This window comes from Acomys russatus, chromosome 4, assembly GCF_903995435.1.
Source record: "Acomys russatus chromosome 4, mAcoRus1.1, whole genome shotgun sequence".
NCBI classification, from domain to species: Eukaryota; Metazoa; Chordata; class Mammalia; order Rodentia; family Muridae; genus Acomys; species Acomys russatus.
The window spans coordinates 17,050,619-17,075,541 of NC_067140.1; the positions used below are offsets into that span (position 1 = coordinate 17,050,619).

The 24,923-nt window shown below is 50.4% G+C and overlaps 1 protein-coding gene across 1 annotated transcript; it reads right to left on the reverse strand.

Annotated features, from left to right (window-relative positions):
• Positions 1–328: 328 nt before the first annotated feature.
• Positions 329–24,923, reverse strand: Ube2v1 (ubiquitin conjugating enzyme E2 V1). Its single transcript, XM_051143856.1, has 4 exons — positions 24,716–24,923; positions 9,304–9,452; positions 1,960–2,085; positions 329–509 (listed from the first exon to the last, which is right to left on the reverse strand). The coding sequence occupies exons 1-4, from the start codon at positions 24,735–24,737 to the stop codon at positions 363–365; spliced, it is 444 nt and encodes a 147-aa protein (XP_050999813.1). The 5' UTR covers positions 24,738–24,923; the 3' UTR covers positions 329–362.

Consider the following 24,923-nt stretch of genomic DNA (forward strand, 5'->3'; position numbering starts at 1 on the left):
GAGGGCGGGGTGGGCAAAGGCAGACCCAGGCCACGTGCCAGCAGCAGGTGATTGTGTGACGTGTCTGTTCACAGTTGCGTTAGCTGTGCCCACCGCTCCCAGAGGAAACCGATTTCAACACACCTTCTTGATCCCAGAAGTTCAACCCGGCAGACAGCGGTTACACTCGACAGAAGATGGTACACAGCACAACTTAGGGATTTCAAACGGACAAGAAATTAGTATCAGAACAGTGTCTCAGGATGAAGTCTGAGTAGAGCTTCCTCTTCAGTACTTTGAGGTCTACAGATGTATCTAGAAAATTCACTACTGTGGAAAATGAAGACTTGGGTGGATGGGGAGGGGAGCCAGGGCCCTGGTGACTAATTGCTGTAACACTGTCCTTCTGGCGGCTGTGGCAGCTTCATGTTTTCTTTTGACATCATCAAGCGTCGAAGTTCCTGCAGGATGACTTTGATGCTGTGGGAATTCTGCCACTTGGCCAGCACTGCTGTGGCTCTTGGGTCCACCTGTGAAGAGGTAAACACCCAGTCACCCGCACCCTATAGCAGAGCCTTCCTGCCTTCCCAAGGCCAAGCTGCTGAGCCCACACCACCCCATCAATACAGAGGCTGCACCAAGCTGCCCTCTCCAAAGTAGCCAGCCTCCCTCCTCCGGGTCCCAGCATGGAAAAAAAGGACAGAGCCTGTGGTACACGGGAGACTTAATCAGCCAAGCTTGGGCTACCCTGACCAACCTGGTGCCCATGCTCTGTCCTTTCTCCACTACACACCCAGGGTGGGGCTGATCAAGATGGGAGGAAGAAGCAAGAGCACCCAGGCCTCTCAGGTCACCAAGACAGTGATGGCTCCAGCAACACATAGGACATGTGGCAAAAAAATTCACTTCTACTTCTCTGGCCTATCTTCTGAAGACTTCAAGGACTGAGGCTGGGCATGGTGCCTCTAGGCCTCTGGCAAGCAACATATGGATTCAGGATTTAGATCCAAGGTGTGGCTCAGTGGCAGACTGCCCGAACTTGTGTGCGGCCCCGGGCTCTATCTTAGTGCAGCTTTAGCTGGCAACAGTGCTGCAACACTGACTTCCCAAGGCCAGGCTTTCAGTGTGATGGAGAGTGGTAACGGAGGTGGCTGAGACAGGACTACTATGGGTAGAGGCCAGCCTGGGCTACATAGCAAGCGCCAGGCCAGACATGGCTAAGGGCTACAGAGCAAAACCATCTCCAAAAAAAGAAAAAGCAAAAAACAAAAAGCAAAAGGCAAACAGTATTAAAAATGTCACACAGTTTTTCTTTTTCTTTTTTTCTTTTTTTGTTTTTCGAGACAGGGTTTCTCTGTGTAGCCTTGGCCATCCTGGACTCACTTTGTCAACCAGGCTGGCCTCGAACTCACAGCGATCCGCCTGCCTCTGCCTCCCTAGTGCTGGGATTAAAGGTGTGCACTACCACGCCCAGCTCGTCACACAGTTTTTCAATGCTGTCAAATACAAATAGCCAAAACCACTAAGAATATAACATTTATATAATTCCTGATTGTGTCATGGTTCTTGCTATAGGTAATCTATTGTATATATGTGTAATATATAAATGTATATGTAAAAAAGTAAAATAAAAAAACCAAAATCAAAACAAAACAAAACAAACAAACAAACAAAAAAACAACCAAAACACAACAACAAAACCCAAGCCAAACCAAAAAGTCACACGGCAGTGACTGAGGCACAGAAAGGATGTGGGGAAGGTCTTAACTCTCTGCCTCATGGTGTCATGAGCACTGAGCACTCTTATCTCAGTGACAGTGCAGGCTCCTGGAGTGAGCTCAGATGAGTGACAAGACACAATGGGAGCAGCCCTACCCCAGAGCTGCAGACACAGTGATAATCTGCAGGGATAAGGCAGCAGAGACAGCAACGCCCACGCACAGGCACTTGACAGGCAGTAGGTATGCAGGACGGACTTACCACTCCATTCGAACTACTCACGCCGCTCATATTGACTTTTGTTACAAATCTTACAGATGGGGGTGCTTCTGGGTATTTAGGCCCACATTCTATTTTAAGGCTGTATATTCGGTTTTCATAAATTGTCTGGGGAAAAAAAGGGTACAGAGATGACAGTTACTAAGAGCTAAGAGAGGTACAATTCCGATGACTTCTGGGACACTGTTGCCCTCAGCCCGCACAGGAATGCTCCTGCCGTGCACAGGGGAGAGGAGAGCAGGAGTGCCTGTGCTGGCCTCTGAGAAATAAGCAAAGGGCAGAACACGGAAGCTCGGGTGTAAAAGTGTCAATGATCCCAATGGGAGGCCACTTTTGTAGAAACACCATCTGCTCTCAGAACCCCCTTTCTCTTTTGTAGCCATGGTGACCTAAGAAGCCACCAGCATCAAGTGAGTGAAGCAGGAAGCCATGCAGTTGAGGTACCAGACTGCCAGGGACAGCGTCAACTCTAAAATGCTGACTGTTGCTAGGCGTGCTAATGTACACCTGTAGCCCAAGAGAGGCCATCCTGGGCTGTGTACATCTCTGTCTCAAATAAATGAAAACACAATTGTTGAGGGCTGTGAAGATGGCTCAGTGGGAAAAGGGGCTTGTTGTGCAAGTTTGTCTAGGCAGAAGGAGGGAAAAGACTCCTACCCACAGTTAAAAAGCCAAACACGCCGCCACTGAGAAACACAGGAAAGCCCACGAACCACTGACTGATGTTCAGCAGTAAAGTATGGCTGGCTCAGGCCCCATCCTGCATGGGGCATCCACCCCAACTGGACCCACCAGACAGCCCTGAAGACCTACTCTGTCTAGTGACAACACTGCTGAGGCCTCCCACATGGGAGCCCTGCCCTGGGCCAGGGGCCACCCTTCTTTCATGAGCCCCCCTCAGGCTGCAGTGCCCCATCCTTAGGAGTCTGGCGCAGACAGCAGTTGCTCTTGTGCCAACAGCGACACCTAGTGGTCTTGAGGTCTTCTTTAAAACCCTTGAGCACATGTAAGCCAGCCTCACTTCTCTTTTTTTGTTTTTTGGTTTTTTGAGACAGAGACAGGGTTTCTCTGTGTAGCCTTGGCTGTCTTGGACTCACTTTGTAGATCAGGCTGGCCTCAAACTCACAGCAACCCGCCTGCCTCTGCTTCCTGAGTGCTGGGATTAAAGGTGTGTGCCACCACTGACTGGATTCCATAGCACATGGCAGCGTGACATAAAATTATTTTATACACTACTTTTGAACAATACATTAAAAAACAAAACAAAACAAAAAAAGGGAAAAGAAATCTTCCAAATGTGCAGCAAATTCTCAGCACAGCTGCAGGTCACATGGCACGCACTTTCCATTTCCATTACAGAGCTAGGCACAGTGACTCATGCTCCATACAAGGAGGCAGAGGCAGGGGACTGTTATGAACTACTGAGACCTTGTCTCAAAAAAATACTAATAACCAGGTGGTGGCACTCAGGGGGCAGAGGCAGGCGGATCTCTGAGTTCAAGGCCAGGCTGGTCTACAGAGTGAATTCCAGGACAGCCAGGGCTACACAGACAAACCCTGTCTTGAAAAACAAACCAAAAAAACCCCAAAATGGAATAAGCAAATACATTAAAATATTATAGCAAAAGTCAATGGGAAACCTGGGCCAAGCAGTACAGGCCTGTGACTGAGTTTAGCTGGCTGAGGGTTCCAGAGAGCTCAAGGCCGACCTGGGCAGTGTGGTGAGGTACTGTCTCAAAAACAAGTACATGGGCTGGGCTATAGCTCAGCTACACAGCACCTGCCTGGCTTGCAGGAAGCTCTAACATCCATCTCAACATTGCACTAAATTAACAATAAAGCGCTGAGTCCCTCAGGTGTTCTGTTGGGATGCCCTGTGAACTGACCCAGCAAATAAAGAGCTCAATCCCTGGGACCCACAGGGTGGGAGGGAGAACAGATGCTTCAGAGGCCTCTGACCTCCACATGCACACTGTAAAGCATGCATGCAGGTGTGTATACACATATAAATAAATTAATGCAAACACTTTACTATTTATGTGCATTAGTTTGTTTCTGCACAAGTGTCCAGTATCCAGAGGCCAGAGGGTTGCAGCTGAAAGGGCAGCTGTGAGCAGCATGGACGCTGGGGATGGGATTCTGGCGCCCTGGAGCAGCAAGCACTCTTAAGTGCTGAGCCACCTCTCCAGCCCCATAGAGCGGTAAATACATAGATAAAATGCTGCCAGCCCAACTTCAATTTCAGCACTCAGGAGGCAGAAGGCAGGCAAATGCCTGCCAGTTTGAGATGGCACTGTGAGTTTCAGGTTCGGAAGGACTAAGACCCTATCTTAAATTAAAACAAAAAACTATGTCAGAGCAAGGTGTGATGGACATAGCCACAACATCAACCCTCAGGAGGCAGAAGCAGAAGTTTAGGAGTTCAAGACCAGCCTACAGTACATAAAACAAGTCAAAACAACAAAAACCAACTCGGTTTTTAGTTTAAGAGCACACACCTTACGAACCAATCAAAGAGCAGATCAATCACACGGAGAACCTAGAAAGAATAGCTTTTGAGTTTGTTTTTAGCCTCAGAGAAGAACTAAGTTAATCACAACTTTAGGGATGCCAGAGATGGTCACTTTTGACAATAACCCCATCTTTGGGAGGTTGAGGCAGAAGGATTGCTCTAAGTCCCAGGCTCATTGGTTTCAGTGAGACTTTAAAATGGCTCATAAAGCAAAGAGAGCAGCAGAGAGAGCTAGTGACAGTGGACAGCATAACCCACACACGAGAGAGCTAGTGACAGTGGGCAGCACACCCCACACATGAGAGGGCTAGTGACAGTGGGCAGCACACCCCACACACGAGAGGGCTAGTGACAGGGGAGAGCACACCCCACACACGAGAGAGCTAGTGACAGTGGGCAGCACACCCCACACACGAGAGAGCTAGTGACAGTGGGCAGCACACCCCACACACGAGAGGGCTAGTGACAGGGGAGAGCACACCCCACACATGAGAGAGCTAGTGACAGTGGGCAGCACACTCCACACACGAGAGAGCTAGTGACAGTGGGCAGCACACCCCACACATGAGAGAGCTAGTAACAGTGGGCAGCACACCCCACACACGAGAGGGCTAGTGACAGGGGAGAGCACACCCCACACATGGGAGAGCTAGTGACAGTGGGCAGCACACTCCACACGCTGCCAGCACAGCCCTGCAGCTCCTCGAAATGCGGAACAGCTACCACCTCACCTGGCAATGCCAATCCTAGGTGCATAACGCAAAGAACAGAAAGCAGCAGTGCACAAAAAAACCTCTGCCTTTTGCCTGTAAGCAACGAGTGGGCACATTGAACAGGCACACCCAAGATGGAGCTCCTCCTGGCAGAGCCAAGGTACAATGGACTAGGTACAGTCAGTAGCTCCATTCACCTCTACCTGAAGCTCAGGGTGGAAGGGGAAGAAATCACCACCAACAGTTCTTTTATTTTATTTTATTTATTATTTATACAATGTTTTGCCTGCATGTACACCTGAACGTCAGAAGAGGGCACCAGATCTCATTATAGATGGTTGTGAGCCACATGTGGTTGCTGGGAATTGAACTCAGGACCTTTGGAAGAGCAGTCAGCGCCCTTAACATCTGAGCCATCTCTCCAGCCCCCATCAGCAGTTCTTTAGGGTGACAGTTCTGTTAAGTGACAGATACTGTGGTGGTCTTGTTAACTGGATGCCATTCCCTCCCTCCCTCCCTCCCTTCCTCGCGTGTGCGCACGCATGCTCTGGCTGCCAGACTTGACAGCAAATGCATTATCCCCTGAGCTACCCTGGATGTTGGCAACATCACTCCACAGACTGGGGGCCCAGACCATGAGGAGGAGGAGCACAGCACTAGCTCCTCGCTCCGCTCCTGCCCATGGATGTAGTGTGTGCAGCAGACTTCTTTGTATGTCCTGTGTCAGAGCAATGAGAAAAGCAAAGGAAAAAGCCTGGTGGACGACGCTCGTTATGAGCACACTCTATAGCATGGATGGTGACACACACATCATCTCCGGGCTTCAGAGGCCGGATCCTGGGTCTGAGGGCCAGCCTGTGCTACATTATCAAACTATATATCAAAAATCAAGGTTTGAGGGACAGAGAAATGGCTCAGAGGTTACGAGTACTGACTGCTCTCCCAGTGGTCCTGAGTTCAATTTCCAGCAACCACATGGTGGCTCACAACTGTTTGTAACTCCAGTTCCAGGGGACACATCAGACAGATAGACATCAAGGCAAAACACTAATGCACATAAAAAAGTAATAATACGCTGGGTGTGGTAGTGCACACCTTTAATCCCAGTACTCGGGAGGCGGCAGCAGGTGGATCCTTGTGAGTTTGAGGCCAGCCTGGTCTACAAAGCAAGTCCAGAACAGCCAGGACTACAAGAGAAACCCTGTCTCAGAAAACAAAAAACAAAAAAGTAATAATAAACAAACAAGACAGATAAACAGCAGGTGTGGGGGCGGGGTGGGGTATGTGTGATGGCACAGGTGTGGGGGCAGGGTAGGGTATGTGTGATGGCACAGGTGTGGGGGCGGGGTGGGGTATGTGTGATGGCACAGGTGTGGGGGCAGGGTAGGGTATGTGTGATGGCACAGGTGTGGGGGCAGGGTGGGGTATGTGTGATGGCACAGGTGTGGGGGTGGGGTGGGGTATGTGTGATGGCACAGGCCTTTAATGCTAGCACTTGGGAGAGTTAGAGGCCAGCCTAGTCTACAGAATGAGTCCAGGACAGCCAATGCTACAGAGAGAAAACCTGTCTTGAAAAACCAACCAACCAACCAACCAACCAACTCACCTCACTCCCAAAAAACCAAACAGACAAATAAAAGCTTGCACTGTTCTTCCAGGAGGACCCGTTTGGTTCCCAGCACCCCTGTCATCAGATCATAGCCTCCTCTAAGTCCAACTCCAAGGCAATCTAAAGCCTCAGGCTTCCTTGGACATCAGCAAATGCAGACATGCACATACCCACATAATTAAAATAAGAAAGCCCACCAGGCATAGCCAGTGGTAGAGCACCTGCCTGCCAAGTCCAAAGCTCTAGGTCCCAGCATTTGGGAAGCTGGGGCAGGAAGATGCCCAGTTTAAGGCCATCCTGGTCTGTAAAGCAAGATATTTTTCTATTTTTGAGACAGGGTCTGGGTATGTAGCCCAGGCTACCCTTTAACCAAGACTAAACCTCCTGCCTCAGCCTCTCAAGAACTGGGATTAGGTCTGAGCCATCCCTCTGCCTTAAACAAAAGATGTGCAGGCCTGCCTGGGGTGAGGTTCAGGGGCACGATGCACTGTCTGCTGAGCAAGCACCTGTGAGGTCCTAAGGCATATGCTTACCACCAGGCTACAGTGCAAGTCCACATACCAAGCCCATGGAAAGTACTGGAGCTTTAGCAGCTCATTCAGCCTATGCCATTTACAGTAGGGTAAGCTCAAGTTCAGGACAATCCAAGCCGCTTTTGTTTAAGAGAAAGAAGAGTTTTCATATGCAGTCCGAGCTACCTTCAACTTGCAGCAATCCTCTTGCCTCATCTTCTGAGTTTACAGGTGTATGCTGCAGCACACCCAGCCTGAACATTTAGGCAGAATATTTTCAATAGCATTTCTGTCTGTCTGTCCTTTTGTCTGACTCACATATATGTGTGTCTCATGTGTGTCCTGGAGCTGGAGTTACGGACAGTTGTGAGCCTTCCCACAGGTGCTAGGAACGGAACCTGAGTCCTCTGCAAGAATAACAAGTGCTTTTAACCCTTGAGCCATTTCCAGCCCGTCTGTCTGTCTCTCTCTTTTTTTTGTTGTTGTTGTTTTTTGAGACAGGGTTTCTCTGTGTAGCCGTGGCTGTCCTAGACTTGCTTTGTAGACCAGGTTGGCCTTGAACTCACAGCGATCCGCCTGCCTCTGCCTCCCGAATGCTGGGATTAAAGGCGTGCGCCACCACCGCCCGGCTCCGTCTGTCTCTTTTGAGACAGTGTCTCAAGGATATAGACTGGCCTGAAATTGGTGGCAAAAGTTCAGCATGACTGGTCCTTCTGCCTTTCCCAGCACACGGCAAATTCATGCTTAGCTCTCACGAGAGCCTCCCAGTGCACCCAGCGCAGCTGCGGCTCGTGCTGCACATACTCTGCTCTCGTAAGGTGGCTCACAGCCTCGGCAGCTGTCCGACCCTGAGCCATCCACAGATGCTCTGGGGAGAAGGCCTCCATAGAGGTGGGATCTTCGTAGCAAAGAGATCTGCAGGGCTACCTACATGTATGTCCTCAGTACTCTACAGAGACTCAGCAAGCTGTTGTTACAGGGAGAAGGGAAACGGGTATAACCAGACTGTACACATTAGCTCTGTACCCGGCAGCCAGCATCAGAGCTGCAGATCTGACTCTGGGAGCAAGAGTGAAGTGCAAGGCTGGCCAGTGGCCTCCAAGGTGAACTGCAAGTGTCTCAAGGCTAATGAACCCGAGGCAGGTTGGGTTCCTCCTATCTCCACAGAGCACAGGCAGCACCTTGCTGTGGCTGAAAAGGAAGGAAGCTGTCACCTTAGGCATAAACACACTAGACAGGTGTAGCCACACTCAGGCCATGGCTCGTCTGCAGGAGTGCCCCCTTTTGGGGTCTTTGTCCTCTTGTCTTCTCTCCTGCACCAAGTCATAAAGACTCTACCACTCTACTGCTGAGCAGCAAGGAGCACAGACCTGGCAAACAGACCCAGGTCTGCACTCTGGGCAGGTGACTTCACTCCTGGGTTAGCGTCCCCACCTGTGACCTGGAATGTGGTTACACATGAGGATGTGACAAGGACCTTGTGAGCACTAAATGACACATCTGGAGGGCTAACCCTAACCTTCAAATGCACGCTGGCCTCACACACCAAAGCTCTCAGAGGCTCACCTTCCCTGCTCTCTGGCCCTGGTTTTTAAAATACCTTTGGACCCAGCAGAGCTGCCAGGCAGGACACAAAAGGCACAACAGAGCTGGGAAGCAGTGGCTGCACCTCAGGAGTGTTGCTGTCCAGACGTCAGTTGGTTCTGAACTTCAGCTCAGAGGACAGCAAGCTCAAAGGCCACTGTCTACACTGTCCTGTAAATGCACATTACTGACTCTGCACAGGACTGCTTACCAAAGAGCCATTAGACCGCACAAGCAGAGCTCAAATGTATAAACTAAAACTGGTCAGAGAAAGAACAGCCACACCTCAGGAAACACCACTGATGAGCGTTTGCCGACAAGGCTACCACCATTGCGTTAAGAGGAGGTGCAGTGAACTTAAGACAACGACAGTTATAGCCGCAGCTTGGCGCTTACTCTTGGAGGCCCAATTATCATCCCTGTCCATCTTGTAAGCGTCATGTCTTCGTCGTCCTCTAGCCCCCAGCTAACTGTGCCGTCGCCTACTCCTTTCTGGCCTTCTTCCAGCTCTTCCAACAGTCGGAAATTTCGAGGGACTTTTACTCCTAAAACAAATGGAAACAAATTCAAGATGCTAGCAAGTCCGAGGGCAGCATGCTCACAGCTCCCAACAGCTGCCTCCCACACTGAGGCCTGGGGAGTCCAAGGAGTGCTCACCATCCCAGCCCCTTCACACACAGCACCCCAACTCCCAGGCTAGCTGTTGCTTCCTCTGGGTCCAAGCTGGCTGAGAAGAATGCTCCAGTGCCAGTTACAAGTGACTTCTAGGACTAGGAAGCAGCACAGGCCTAGCAGCTGAAAGACCCTGGGTTCCACTCTCACCACCAGCCCCAGCCCCAGCCCCAAGAGTAACTTCTTTACTGCTGGGGTGCAGCTCAGTGGTAGAGCACATGCTGGCTTCTATTTCCAGCACCACAGAAATTTAGGACAAATAACATTATCCTAACTCCCATTTATAGTGTCAGTAAAGTTCCTTTTTAAAAATTGTGTTTGACTGGGCATACGGGCGCATACCTTTAATTCCAGTGCTCAGAGAGGCAGAGGCAGGTGGATTGCTGTGAATTTGAGGACAGCCTGGTCTACAGAGTCCAGGAAAGCCAAGGCTACACAGAGAAACTCTGTCTCAAAAATCAAACAAATGTGTTTAAAGCTGGGCATGGTGGCACACACCTTTAACCCCAGCACTCAAGAGGCATAGGCAGGTGGGACCTCTGAGTTTGAGGATAGCCTGGTCTACACAGCAAGTTCCAGGACAGTCAGGGCTACACAGAGAAACAACATTTTTAAAAGGAAAAACAAAACAAAAGACCTCACATAGATCTGCCTGCCTTTGCCTCGCCAGTGCCGGGATTAAAGACGTGCACCACCACCGCGCGGCACTCCATTTTTTTAAGCAGGGTCTTTCTGTGGCCTGGTGCTCACGGATAGACTACAACGGCTGGCCAGTGACCCCAAGATCCTGTCCCCACCATGCCTGCCTGGCTTCTACTTGGGGGTTTCAGCTCAAAGCCGGCCCTCAGTCACCTAAGCCACATCCAAGGATAAGTGAAAGTGAAAGAGCCATATGACTGAAAACAATGACAGCGTATGTGACTCTCGAGATTAAACAAACAGACAGACCAGCAAAAGCCTAACTAGCTTGGAAATCATTAGCATCTGTCACACTCAGTGAGCCTGCCGCATTGTTCAGCTCTATGAGGTGACATCCTACTGTAAACAGGAAGCTGAAAGAGGTCTGGACATCATAGGCAAAAGGGAAACAACACAATTACTTTGCTCAGAGTTAAAAAAGGAAGCCTGAGAGATAGCTCAATGGCAAGAGCACTTGCTCTGCAGGCATGAGGAACTGAGTTCAAATCCCTAACACCCACATTGAAAGCAGGGTGTGGGTGAATGTGCCTATGAGCCACCAGTAGGGCGCAGTCAGGTGAACTGCCGGTTCAATGTGACTGTGTCTCAAGGCAGCAAGGACACTAGTCTGTGCTTTGGCTCCATGTAATGTGTACACGGGCAGGCATGCATGCACACTCACACGCTTGCACCCCGCCCACAGAGATACAGCTAACTACTACTATTTATTAGGAATAGGGTCTCATTATATAGCCCAGGCTGACCTCAAACTCAAGAGATCCTCCTGCTTCTGTCTCCCCAGCGCTGGGCTTATGCTGGGTGGTAGTGTGGCGCATGCCTTTAATCCCGGCGGGGCGGACAGAGTTGGAGGCCAGCTGGCTAATTCCCTCCTTTCTTCTGGCTTTATTACCCAGTCATCTATTTTCTTCCTGCTTACCCCTCTCACTCTATTCCAGACAAGATTCCACTGGCCAGCCTTTCCTCTTCTTTGTGGAAGACTTTCTTCCTTCAGCCCTAAGACATGCTCCCTCGCCCTCTCTGGGGACTCAGTTCTATAACACTTGACCTCAGTAATCTGCTACTTTCTTCTGTCAGGCTGGGGACCAGTGAGCTGGCTGAGCACAGAAAGGGGTCTGCCACCAAGCCTGACTCCCACCCACTTTCCTCTGACCTCCACATGCATGGCATGGCGCGCACACCACACACATACATTACAAGTACACCAACAGCCCTGGGTATTTATTTTTCCCCAGACTGGGTCTAAAGTATCCAACAAGCAGGTCATCTTTTCTCTCTCTCCTCTCCCTCCCCCCTTCTCCAAGACAGTCTCCTGTGTCCGAGGCTGATGTCAAACTCAAATTGGGCTATGGATGACTTTAAAATGCAGAGCCTCCAGAGTACCTGGATGACAGACAGGCCTGCACCCATATGCCTAGCTAGAGTGTTACTTTCCGATTCATTTTTTTCTTTCTCTCTCCCTCTTTGTTGTTGTTTTGTTTTTCTTGAGACAGGGTCTCTCTACATAGTCTTGGCTGTCCTAGAACTCACTATGATGACCAGGCTGGCTTTGAACTCACAAAGATCTGCCTTCTTTTGTTGTTGCTGTTTTGTTTTTTAAAGATTTACCTGTTTTATGTTTACAAGTGCTCTACCTGCTTGTACACTTGCATGCCAGAACAGGGCATCAGATCATATTTTAGATGTTTGTAAGACCATCAGGTGGGTGTTGGGAATTAAATTCAGGACCTCTGCAAGAGATGCAAGTGCTCTTAATCACTCTCTTGTTCCCAAGATCTGCCACCTTTGTGCTTGTGCCACTATGCCCAGATACAATTCATTTATTTTCTAAACAACAAACTAATTCACATTAAAATTTTGACTAAAAGTTAGAGTTGGGCCCACAGAACAGCTAGCTCAGTTAGTCTTTCTGAAGACGCGGGAAATCCTTGTGCTCACCATGTGCACTCATTGTGTGTCAAACTCATGGGCTGGAGTGAAAAACTGTCTAGGCTCTTCACTGGCACACGCCCGCCACTCCAGTACTTTGGAGGCCAATATAAAAGGGCCAGAGGTCCAAAGTCATCCTCAGCTATACAAGGAGTTGAAGGCTATCCTGGACTACTCAAGACCCTGTCTTTTTTTTTTTTTTTTTTTAAATAATTAATGTTATTTTATGTACATTGGTGTTTTGACTGCTGGATCCCCTGGAACAGAAGTTACTGACAGTTGTGAGATGCCATGTGGGTGCTGGGAATTGAGCCAAGGATCTCTGGAAGAATAGTCAGTGCTTTTAACTGCTGAACAATCTCCCTAGCCCCCTCAAGACCCTGTCTTCTTCTTCTTTTTTTTTTAAATTATGTATACCATGCTCTGCCTGCAAATATACCTGCAGGCCAGAAGAGGGCATCAGATCACAGTATAGATGGTTGTGAACCACCATGTGATTGCTGGGAATTGAACTCAGGACCTCTGGAGGAGCAAACAGTGCTCTTATCCTCTGAGCCATCGCTCCAGCTCTCTTAATTCCTCTGCTGGGATTTTTTTTTTTTTTTAAGAAAAATATTTATTTATTATTAATACAGTATTCTGCCTGCATGTACACCTAAATATCAGAAGAGAACATCAGATATCAGATCACAATATAGATGGTTATGAGCCACCATGTGGTTGCTAGGAGTTGAACTCAAGACCTTTGAAAGAACAGCCAGTGCTCTTAACGTCAAAGCTATCTCTCCAGTCTCAAACAACAGGATTCCTACACATAAGTTATCAACACGTTGAGTGTGGTAGCACACACCTTTAACCCCAGCACTCCAGAGGCAAGTGGCTCTCTGTGAGTTCAAGGCCAGCCTGGTCTATACAGCAAGTTCCAGCCGGCCAGGGCTACACAGCTTGTCTCAAAAGACTAACAACAACTGATAGGAAGCACCCTGCTTTAGTGTGGCAACCCTGTGCTTAGCACTGTGCCAGACAACACAGGGAGCAGGAAAGAACACGAAGTCTCAGCGCAGAAAGAATGATCAACTGCAGCTCACAGGAGGGAACCGAGAAACACGACCTACAGCTGAGCAGGCTTCCTAGCCACTCGCCTCCCAGGCTCTGAAGTAACAGCCCAAGATGTGGAAGCCAGTTTCTCAGTGACTGGCTCACCCCTTAAGGGTAATGTGTGCACAGCTGCATATGGCTCTGAGCAGTAGCAGAGAAAAGGTAAACTGAGTCTTGGGCCAATGTCAAGATGAGCCAGCAGGCGTGGTCTAGCTTTGGACTGCTTCTGCCATGGCTCTGCCTGGAGAAGAGGAAGTGACAAACACTTGCCACAAACTCCCAGGTCTGGCAGGCAGGGGGCATGTGACCGTGTGAAAGGGCCTGTGTGTGGTGTCACTCTGAGCTTGCCAACAAGGCTATAGGACTTCACAGGCCTCAGATAATCACTTGCTGAAAACCAAGACTGGTATGGCAGCACAGGCCTGCAGCCCATCTGCTCAGGAGTAGAAAGTGGATTGAGGGAGGATACATGCAAGTCTGTGTGTGTGTGTGTGTCTGTCTGAAAGGGAGGCAGAGAAAGGGAAAGACAGTGGACACTGAACCCAGGGTGCACATGTACCCACTGATCTGGACCCCACCTCGCCTTTACAATAGTCTTGCTGCTAGCTACACGCTTTCCCTCATCCCAGCACAGTGGAGGTCACAATACTCTGACCCCTATAGAGGGAGTGAATCTGGAAAGCTCTGTGGTGATGCCTGGCACACGGCCACTGTGCGGTGGCACTACTTCCCTCGGTGCAATGCATCATCTTCCCATCCTGGAGCAGAACAAGGCGCCTGTCTCCTGAGGCATCCCCTTTCCAGCTCAGCAGTCACAGCCCTAAGAGGCCACCCAGATAGGAGTCTCATCTGTGGCTCTACTTGAGCTCTCCACCTGGTTGTTCACATCAGGACGTGTTGCACCCAAGTCCCTGGCCTGATGTCACCACCAGTTCCATGCCCCTGCCCCAGGTTGCTGGCTCTCTCCTTCAACTCTGAGCACATCCCTTGAGCTCCCGACAAGCAGGCCCCACTGCTCAAGTGCTTCCACAGGAGCCACAGCTCTAACAAGCAGACTTCAGTTTCCATGCCAACACCCTTCCTCCTAGACCTCTGCAACACTTCCAACAGGAACTCTTGCATTCCTCCCCAAGTTACATGATCACTCCTAAATCTGGGGATGTGGCCCCAACATTTTCCTGGCTCCATCTCCCAGTTGCAGTAAGAAATCTCTCTTTTATTTCTTGCCATGTCCATCATTTCACTAGTGACTTCTGGGGACCCTGCCACCTTTGCCTCTTGTCTGACTCACACTGCCTGCTCTCCAAGGACAATCCTTTGTCAGTTAACAGACACCATCACAGCCTCCCAGGACAGCCTGGTCTCGCTCTACGGAGGCTTCCCTGTAACTGCTGGGCTCCTCCATGATGCCACTGCTACAGCAGGTGCTCTTCTGGTTTCTGGGGAGGCCTGTCTCCCTCAGCCTTTGTGCTTACTATGGTCTCCCAAAGGCACAATGGGCTGGCTGGCTACTAGCTTCTTCCTGCTCAACCTACACTCCCTCTCTTGCCTCCTGCTTAGCTCCTGCATGGTAACCAACACTGAAAGCATCTGTCTCACCCCCATCTGAGCACATGCTCTGTCTGCTTTGCTCACTGCCTTTTCTGTACCTGATGTATGCTCAGAAGCCCTCAGTCTTACAGATTTTAACATATTTCTGAAAACACACCCAGGAAAACACTCACAGGACCATTAAAAGGGAGACTATTATTGCTGGTAGTTATATGTGAAGACAGGGTCTTACACAGCCCAGGCTGTCCCTGAGCTAGCTATATAAGCAAGGATGCCCTTGGTCCACCTGCCTCTATTTCCACCACAGTTGGCTTGGGAATCTTACCAAAGCCCTTAGTGTGGATTTTAAGGCTTAAAAAAAATTACACATAATGTGCAGAGTGAGGCCAAGAGCTGTCAATGTTCTGACTGCACAGATCAGCAGAGGCCTGTAGCTGTGCACACTGACCTACCAGCCCTGCCCCGTACAATGCTTCTTTCTGTTTCCAGTCTTTGCTGTTTGCTTTTTACTATCTCACTCCATCTCTGCGCCTTTCAGATGGAGTTGTGACTCACTCAGCCTGCACCCCCACCCCACAACTGGCCTGCTGTCTGGCACATAATGGTGCTCAAAAAACGCTTCCTGGATGAACACCTGAAACTTCTGGTTGTACTGTGAACCCTAAGTTGACTGGGACCAAACACTGGATGACATACAACTACGGTCATCTGAGTGTTTTAAGTTTACTGTGTGTGTGGGGTCATCTGACAACTTTGTGAGGACAGCTCTCTCCTTCCTCTAGCATGGGTTCTGCGGACCAAACTCCTGTCTCCAGGCTTACCCAGTAAATGCCTTTCTTTATCCATGGAGCCATCAACTGGCCCAATTGCAGGGCTCTGTCTTTCAATTACATTTAATTTATTTATTTTGTGTGCATCACGCACGAAGCCACTGGAAGAAGAGAGTGGACAGCTGTCACGGGCAGTTCTCTGCTTCCTCCATGAAGACCCCAGGGAGACTGAACTCAGGCTGCCAGGCTCTGGGGCAGACACCTCTATCCACGGAGTTACTCATAGAGTTTTTTGATGTAAAAATTGGTAGCTTTTAAATTTAGTACATTTTAGTGATTCGGTGTGCGTTTTGGTGCACTGAAGGCAGCACGCAGGGCCAGTTCTCTCCACCGGGTGGATCCTTGGACTGAACTCATCAGTTTTGGCAGAAAGAGCTGGTCCCCAACAATCAATTCCCAGTCCCCAGGCTCATTTTAATTTTTGAGACAGGGTCTCACTGTGTAACTCTTGTTGGCCAGGAACTTGCTATGCAGATTAAGCTGACTTTGAACTCAGAGATCTACCTGCTCCTGCCTACCTAGCTCTGGGATTAAAGGCACATGCCACCACACCTGGCCCAGTTTTTAAAACATTTATCTTCAGTTTTTTGAGACAGGGTTTCTCTATGCAGCTTTGGCTGTCCTGGAACTCCACATGTAGACCAGGCTGGCCTCAAACTCAGAGACCTACCTGCCTCTGCCTCAGCCTCAGCAGTGACAGAATTAAAGGTCTGAGTCACTACAGATGGTTCCAGTAGCCTTCCCTCAATCCAAAAAATAAAAACCTAGGAATCTGGGGGAAACTTAACTTACCTTTTTTGGGGTGTGTGTGTGTGCGTGCGCACGTCTATGCACGCACACTGTCCTAGGTACTGCCTAGAATTTGTCCCGTATCAGGCACGTATCACTCTACCACTGAGCTGTATTATTTCCAGCCCTCTTTTGTCTCACGAAGTGTGCACTTGAAATGCTTCTGTGTTGGGGCTGGAGAGATGGTTCAGAGGTTAAGAGCACTGTCTGCTCTTCCAGAGGTCCTGAGTTCAATTCCCAGCAACCACATGGTGGCTGACAACCATCTCTACCCTCTAATGCCCTCTTCGGACCTGCAGGTGTACATGCAGATAGAGCACTCATATACATAAGTTAATAAAGTTAAAAAAAAAGAAATGCTTCTGTGTTGAGGTGAGCCTTCAATGTCTGATCTTCCCACCTTTCCCTCCCCAGTAGCTGAGCTGGCATACAGGTCTGAGACACCTGGCCTTGCTCACTCTTTTCTATAAACTAGTGTGAACTGGTTCTTTACCAAACTTCCACAAGAGAAAAGGCTCTTTTCTGTGCTGGGCCTGAGCCCAGAGCAAGCACTGCACCCAGAGGACATGCTCACCCCCCAGAGAGGGCTACAGGATATAACTCCTGCAGGGGTGTTACTGGTATCTCAAGCCTTTAAAAACTGCACAGGACTCGGGAGGCAGAGGCAGGTGGATCGCTGTGAGTTCGAGGCCAGCCTGGTCTACAAAGTGAGTCTAGGACAGCCAAGGCTACACAGAGAAACTCTGTCTCGAAAAACCACACACATACACAGAAAAAAAAAAAAAACAAAAACAAAAACAAAAACAAAAACCTGCGCAGGAAGCTAATATAAGCTAATCTGTTAACAGTCTACAAAGCACTAAAATTTTGTGGCCTAATGTCCCTCAGTACTTGTGAACCCTGGGGCATGAATTCAAACAGCAGAATGAGTTCACTATCAGAGCCACAAATACGGCAAGGAGTGAAATCCAGGGGCTACCAAGCCTGACTCCCCGAGTTCTATCCCCAGAACCTATGATGCAGGAGTGTCAACACTGCAAATTCTGAGCCCCACCTCTATGATGTGGCAACTACACACACACACACACACACACACACACACACACACACACTGGGATGGGGGGATACCAAACAAATGTAGTTTAAAAAAAAAAAGCCCCCAAACCAAAAACCAGTAGAAATGCAGGTGCTCAGAGGGTAAAGGCACCTGCCACCAAGCCTGATGACCTGAGTTCAGTCCCTGGGACCTACATGGTCAACGATGAGACCCAACACCCACTAAGTTGTCATCTGAGCTCCATAAGCATACCACAACACATGCCAACCTCCTAAAAAAGAAAAACAAACAAACAAACAAACAAAAACCAAACACACACGACATGCAAGTTGTAAAAACATGAGAATTTGATAGTTTTACATGGCGTTCTAGGGAAACACTGACCACAGTAATGTGAAGCATAGAAACATAGTAAAGTGGTGGGAAAGGGTTTTGGGGTGCATATACCAGCAATCCCAGCCCCCAGGAGCCATGGGACTGAGACCAGCCAAGGCTAAACAACATGACTCTAAATAAACAAACTGTTAAAGGGCAGAAGGGAGCTGGCTCAGGTGAAGTGATTGCAAGCACAAGGACCTGAGTTCAGAGCCCAGCAAAAGCTAGGTGAAGCTGTGTGTGCCTGCACTCTGCATTTGGGGGGTAGAGGCAGGAGGAGCAGAAGTCTTAGGCCATCCTCTCATTTACAAGAGGTCAGTCTAAGCTCATGAGAAACAGCCTTAAACACAAATAACCCAGGTGAGCCAGACAGATCTCTGAGCTTGGGCCAACCAAGGCAACACAGACCCTATCTCAAAAACAGAGCCCAGGTGTGGTGGCACTTGAGAGGCAGAGGCAGATGGGTTTCTGCATTGAGGTGAGCTAGAGCTCCATAGTGAGACCCCCAACTAAAAGGCAAAAATAAAATATTCTTTGAGAGCTTCTTGCAATGGTTCACATATTTTACTGAGCACTTAAGAGGCTGAAGGAGGAGGATTGCCACAAGTTCCAGGCAAGGCTGGAAAAAGTAAAACTTTGCCTCAAAAATAATAAACAATAAAGCTGGGCGTGGTGGCGCACGCCTTTAATCCCAGCACTCGGGAGGCAGAGGCAGGCGGATAGCTGTGAGTTTGAGGCCAGCCTGGTCTACAAAGCGAGTCTAGGACAGCCAAGGCTACACAGAGAAACCTTGTCTCAAAAAAAAAAAAAAAAAAAAAAAAAAAAAAAAAAAAATTAAAAAAAAAAATAATAAATTGAAAAAAAAAAAAAAATAAAACAATAGACTGGTCCACAGAGCAAGTTCCAGGACAGCCAAGGCTACACAGAGAAACTGTCTTGAAAAACAAAACAACCCCTCAAACAAATAAAATTAAAATACAAACATCTTTGGAGAACCAGGGAATCACAAAACCATGGCTTGGCTGGGTGTGGTACACCTTTAATCCCGTTGGGAGGCAGAGACAGGATAATCTCTGTGAGTTCCAGGACAGAGAAATCATGTCTTGAAAAACCAAAATCAAACCAAACCAAAACACAGAAAGCAAAACCAAAACCACATCTCCGGCAGACTGTGTGGCCTGCATAGCACAGAGTTTATGATGGTAGACTTTTGTGTCCTTGAGAGACCAGCCACTGACTATGGCTTCTGTGCTTACTCTGGGGAGACAATAGTCTGCACTAGGACCAGAGTGCTGCTCCAGCCTCAGGAAGTGACGGAGTCCTGGAAGGTGACCTGGGATGCAGTATTACTGAACTGGACAGTGGGCAGTAACTTATGTTCTGATAGGATGTCCTCCTCTGGGAACTCAAGGATGGTCCACCAATATGACAGGACTCTTGACTGTTGCAGGAAGAGGTAAGTGGGTCTAGAAGACTCCATGGAAACCTACTAATCGTTCTGTTAGATTTACTTTATGTACATAGATATTTGGCCTGCTTGTATGTAAGTGTACTATGTGTGTGCTTGGTGCCCTATGAAGTCAGAAGAGGGTGTTAGGATCTCCTGGAACTAGAGTCACAGGTGGTTGTGGGTGCTGGGAACCAACCCAGCCTGGGTCTTCTGCAAGAGCAGCCAGTGCTCTTAACCACTGAGCCATGTCTCCAGCCCTCATTAACTTATCAATCCTTACAGCTCTGTGTGACAGGATGAAAGTGCTGGCAGGTCAGTGACCAAAGGACCCACTGAGTTTCATCCCTTCCTTCAGGGGTAGTCCCACTGTGAAGCTCACATCTCTGACTCATCCTGTCAAACACACTGCTTCTGAGCCTAATTCACACATCTGGTCAGAGATCTCATTACAACAGCCCACAGTGTTTACTGAGTGACTACCTGCTATGTCACTAGGCCTCAGTTTCCTCACCTTCCCAAGAGGTATCTGCCTCAACAGGTTCAGGAAGTGAGAGCATGTGCTCAAACCAGTACCTGGCACCCAGTGAGCCCTCCCAGTGCAAGGTCAAGTCTTGGAGCCAGGCATAGAGTGCATATCTGCAATGCCAGGCTGAAGGACTTCCTGAGTTTGAGACCAGTCTAGTCTACATAGTGAGAGCCTGTTGCAAAACAATTAAAAAAAAAAAAAAAAAAAAAAACTCAAAAACAAAACAAAATGAAACAACAACAACTCCAACCCCAACAAAACCAAGCCTGAAGGCTGGCCCACAATGAGGCCAAGGACCTGCTAACTCTGTATGTGACACACAGGTGCCCTCAGCTCAGCAGATGTGCATTACCCAAAGACAGACCTCATGATGATGCATGAATTTAGTCCCAGGACTAGGGAGGCTGAGGCAGGCAAATTAAGAGTTTGAGGGTAGCCTGGTCTACACAGTGAGTTCCAGGACAGCCAGGGTCACATAGTGAGACCCTTTCTGGGGATGGGGTGGGTCACCTCATGCAACACACTGCTCTAGGCATCTCGGTGCCTTTTAGGATTAGACCGAGGGCTCCCGGATTGTATTTCCACCTCATCAAACTCTGCAGAGTTTAACAGAGAGGAGGAACGGGAGGGAGGACGGGGAGGAAAGGTTGATGTGGTTTTGTTGTTGTTGTTTGGTGCTGGGGAGCAAACCCGGCACTGTGCTAGTCAAGTACTCTATGTGAGCTAAACTCTCAGCCCCTCAAGTTAGCAGGAAGGGGTAAAAACTCCATGAAAACTCACTTGGCAATTCTCAAGAGTCACCCCCCCCCTTTTTTTTTTCCGAGACAGGGTTTCTCTGTCCTGGACTCACTTTGTAGACCAGGCTGGCCTCAAACTCACGGAGATCTGCTTGCCTCTGCCTCCCGAGTGCTGGGATCACAGGCTTGTGCCACCGCACCTGGCAAGTTTCATCTTTAAAAAAAAAAAAAAAATATGTACAACGTGTGTGGGCACCCATGGAGGTCACAGGAGAGCACTGAAGCCTCTGTGAGCTGCCACATGTGGGTTCTGGGAACAATGCTCTGGTCCTCTGGAAGAGCAAAGACCCTTAGCCACTGAACCTTGCCAGCCATCACCTGGCAATTCTTTCCACACACACAACGCACCTTTCCCCCGCCCCTCCGCTCCACACCCCTGGTTTTTCGAGATAGGTTGTTTCTCTGTGTAGTCCTGGCCTCACTATGCAGACCAGGCTGGCCTTGAATTCAGAGATCCGCCTGCCTCTGCATCCCAAGTGCTGGGATTAAAGGCCTGTGCCACCACTGCCGGGAAGCACATAACTGTGATCTCAGCACTTGAGAGATGGAGGCAGGAGGACCAGGGATGTGTTCAAGACCAGTCCGGGCTGCATAAAATCCTATCTTAGAACAACAAGACAAAATAGCATCAAAAAGAAAGAAAGAAAGAGATCCCAATTGCTCGGGTTCACCAAGTGGCCCCCCCTGTGGGACCAGCTCCTGCTTCTCAAGCTGAGCAATGAAACAGCTATCCATCCTGAAAGCAGGCCATGAAGGGGAAAAGGCACTTGGCTGTAAGGGACCTGAGGGGGCTCATAGTGAGGCCTGTGGGAACTGGGGCCTACTACAGGGCCTGGTCTCCAGTTGTTTGGGGGAACACCTTTGAATGGAGAGACCCAATCTCTACCACCCAGATGGTGACATTTCTAGGAGCTGGATGTGTGTATGAGACCACGCCCTGCATGCATATTTATAGTGGCACCCTGCCAGGGCTTGTCACTCTGGCACTTGGTATCTGGTTAACTGTCAACTCCAGGCTGCACAGCGAGTAGGCTGCTTGCTGGATGAGGAGGACCTGACAGCCAAGGGCCACTGTCTGACATCCTGCAGTCCTCACACACACGAGGGAAGTCGCCTGTACTGCAGACATCTTGAGTGGTTGTGGTGGGCTCATCTCAGCTCCTCTCTGAGCCCTACGCCAAAATTGTAGCAGCAAATCACGTGGGAAGGTGCCAGCAGCAGTGACCAAACAACCTGAGCTAGGCCCTCACAGGAACTCCAAGGCCACATACTGGTTTCCTGGCAACCAGGGCACAGAATGAAAGGCTCAGTCTAAAGGTGGACGGGACAGGGGCTAAGCACCCAAGTTTAACCAATTAACAACCTGTTTCCAGCTGGGCAGCATACTCTTTAATCCCAGCACTCAAGAGGCAGAGGCTGGTGGGTCTCTTTAAGTTCGAGGCCAGCCTGGTCTACAAAGTGAGTCCAGGACAGTCAGGACTACACAGAGAAACCCTGTCTCAAAACAAAAACAAAAACAAAATCCTGTTTCCCACTCTTAATACTCTACAGCCTTTTGGTGCCTTGGGGCTCAAGTCATTTCTCATCACTCCTTCTCTTCAAGGCATCCACCCACCCACCCACCAACACTGAATGCCTGCTCATACCAGACATTTGTTCCACAGCTTCCCTTCGCACTTAGTAAAACCCAAGTCATCTCTCTCCATCTCCTGAGGCCTTTAGTTTTTCCCCCTGACATCTACTTATTGGGGAGGGAGCGCCTATGGCGATTAGAGGCAACTTGTAAAAGGCGGTTCTTTCCTCAAATCATGTGGGTCCTGGGGAATCAAACTCAGGGCCCAGGGTTTGCCGAGGGCCTTTACCTGCTACACCATCTCACTGGCCCCATAACCATCACCCCATCTTTCAACACTACAAGTTAGCCCCACCATAGGGCCAACCAGGGCACACTGTCCCTCCCTGCCATCATCAGAGGCAGGGGCTCTTCTCCATCACTGGTCTCAGTTCAAATGTTGCCCCTGAGACAACTGCCTGAATTCTATAGACTCCCTCATCACAGCACACAATTTTCTTACCAGAACTTCCTGCTTTTTGGAGTCACTGTATTTACATCCTGAATGGCCTTCTGTCTGGTTTGAATGAAACTTAAGGACAGTGCTATGTCTGTCTGGTCTGCTATTCACAATAGGGCACAATAGGCCCCAGTAACCATCTGTGGAATAGAGAAGTGGTGGGAAGCCTGCTCCAGGGCCCCTCAAAGGCTGCCCTACACTATCTAAATCATGCCTGGTCCTCTGGCTTGTTTTGTGCTGCAGGGTTTGGGACCCAGGGCCTCCAACGTGCTACATGACACGCTGCCAATGAACCACATCCCAGCCCAAGATTGCAGTGCACAGCAGCTGAGCTACTGAGGTACAGGCAGGGCCTCTCAGAAGTAAGAAGCAGCTGTCAAACCGGATTGTGAGCCGTCTTCAAATAACTACAAGCAAAGCTGGGCGGCAGTGCCACCCCAGTATTGGCTGCTGGGCACTGCACTTCCGGGCTTGGCGGGGACCCTGCTCTGAGAGATGCTCCAGGGTCAGCCTACGTCAGCCTCGCTCTTCCCAAGTGCCGATGGCCCGCCTCCACTGCACATGGCTTTCTCCAGGAGACCCCAGGCAGTGTGGGATGGGTCACTACAGGCAGAGCCTGTATGCCTCTCATCCCTTTCCCCCACTGTTCTAACACACAAGAAGGGCTCCTTGGAATACCACAAAAGCAATGACCCTGGAAAGATGACTCCCTCTGGTCAACCCACCCCTAACTCTTAGCTGTGCTGCTGCTGCTGTGGCCTCGCAGCTCCAAAACACCAGTACCCAGGCTGGGCTCTGGTCCTTACCTCTTGCCCATCTCCACCGCCAGACTCCAGAGGGTACAGCCCCACATTAGAAGGGAGCACTCAGTGTCTCCTGAATCTTTTACAGGGGATCCCCCTTTCCAAGGCCCACCCCACCTCCTCTAGACTGCCAGAGTCCATGGCAAGTGCAAGCTGCCAGTCCTGAGGCAGCCTCTTCAGTCTTCCCCCGCTGGCCCATCACTGGCGGTGGTACAGTAGCCTTCTCCTAGTCCACCAAGGACTGTCAGAGCTTCTCCCCTAAAAACACACCCTTTTCCCTCTGGCTAGCCCTTCCGTGTCATCCAAGGGTTCTTTCTCATTTCACTGTTCTCCCACCCATCCAAATAATGGGGAATTTCTGAGTTGAACCCACATATTTTTTCTCAATTATCCAAAGGAGCAGAAGGGGAGTGACAGGCACTTCCTCCATCCGCTCAGCGCAGGAAGAGGTTTTTCTTCTCTGAAAGAACATCTGCGGGACTGCACCCCATCCCACTCTCCCCACCGCAGGCGCCTTCCCACTGGTGACACGCCCCTACAGACACCACCCCACCCGGGGCGTCCAGGGCACCTGCTCGTGCCCATCCAACACCGCGCCTTCTGAAATCTATCCGAGCAGACCCTGGTCTCTGCAAGCCAGGCCTGCTCCCGCTGCGGACGCCCTGGCTCAGCCTATGCAGATGCTCCGATCTCCCGGGGAAGCGAGCACCATGAGGCTCTCCCTCTCGCAGTCCGGATCCTAGATTAGCGCCGGGGCCCCGGGTGGCCTCGCCTGCGGCCCGCGAGGCTCCGGCTCCTTCAGTGCTCCCTAGGGTTGCGCCCGCGTCCCCCGCCAGGCATCCCAGACTCCCCGTCGCTCGGGCCAGCTCCCAGCAGCGCCTCGCCGGGATATTCCCGGTCTCGCTCGGCGCCTCTGCTGGCCTCCCTCCCCCACCCCCCGAGGCACCCGCGGAGCCTCCGGTTTGGCCGCACCGCCCACGGCCCCGCTGCCCCCGCCCGGGCTTCCGGCCGCAGCCTGCTCGTCCCCGGCCCGGCCGCGCAGCCAAGCGCAACCGCAGGGAGAGCGCGGAGCCCCAGGCGAGCCACCATGGCCTCTGCTAGCCCCAGGCCCAGCCCAGTCAGCCCGCACCGCGTCCGCCAACACGCCCGGCACCTCCGCTCACCCGAGCCTGTGGTGGCTGCCATCTTGCGTCGCTGTCGCTCGAAGGCCGGCCCCTTCTTCACCCCCCACCTTGAGTTTTCCCCGGGCGCTGGTGCGCAGGCGTAGGCGCAGGCGCAGACGGCGCCGCTGACGCCCGCTCGGGGTCGCAGGAGCCGGGCGGGAAGGGCTTTACTCTTCTGTGAGCCAGCGAGACGGGGGAGCAACCTGCA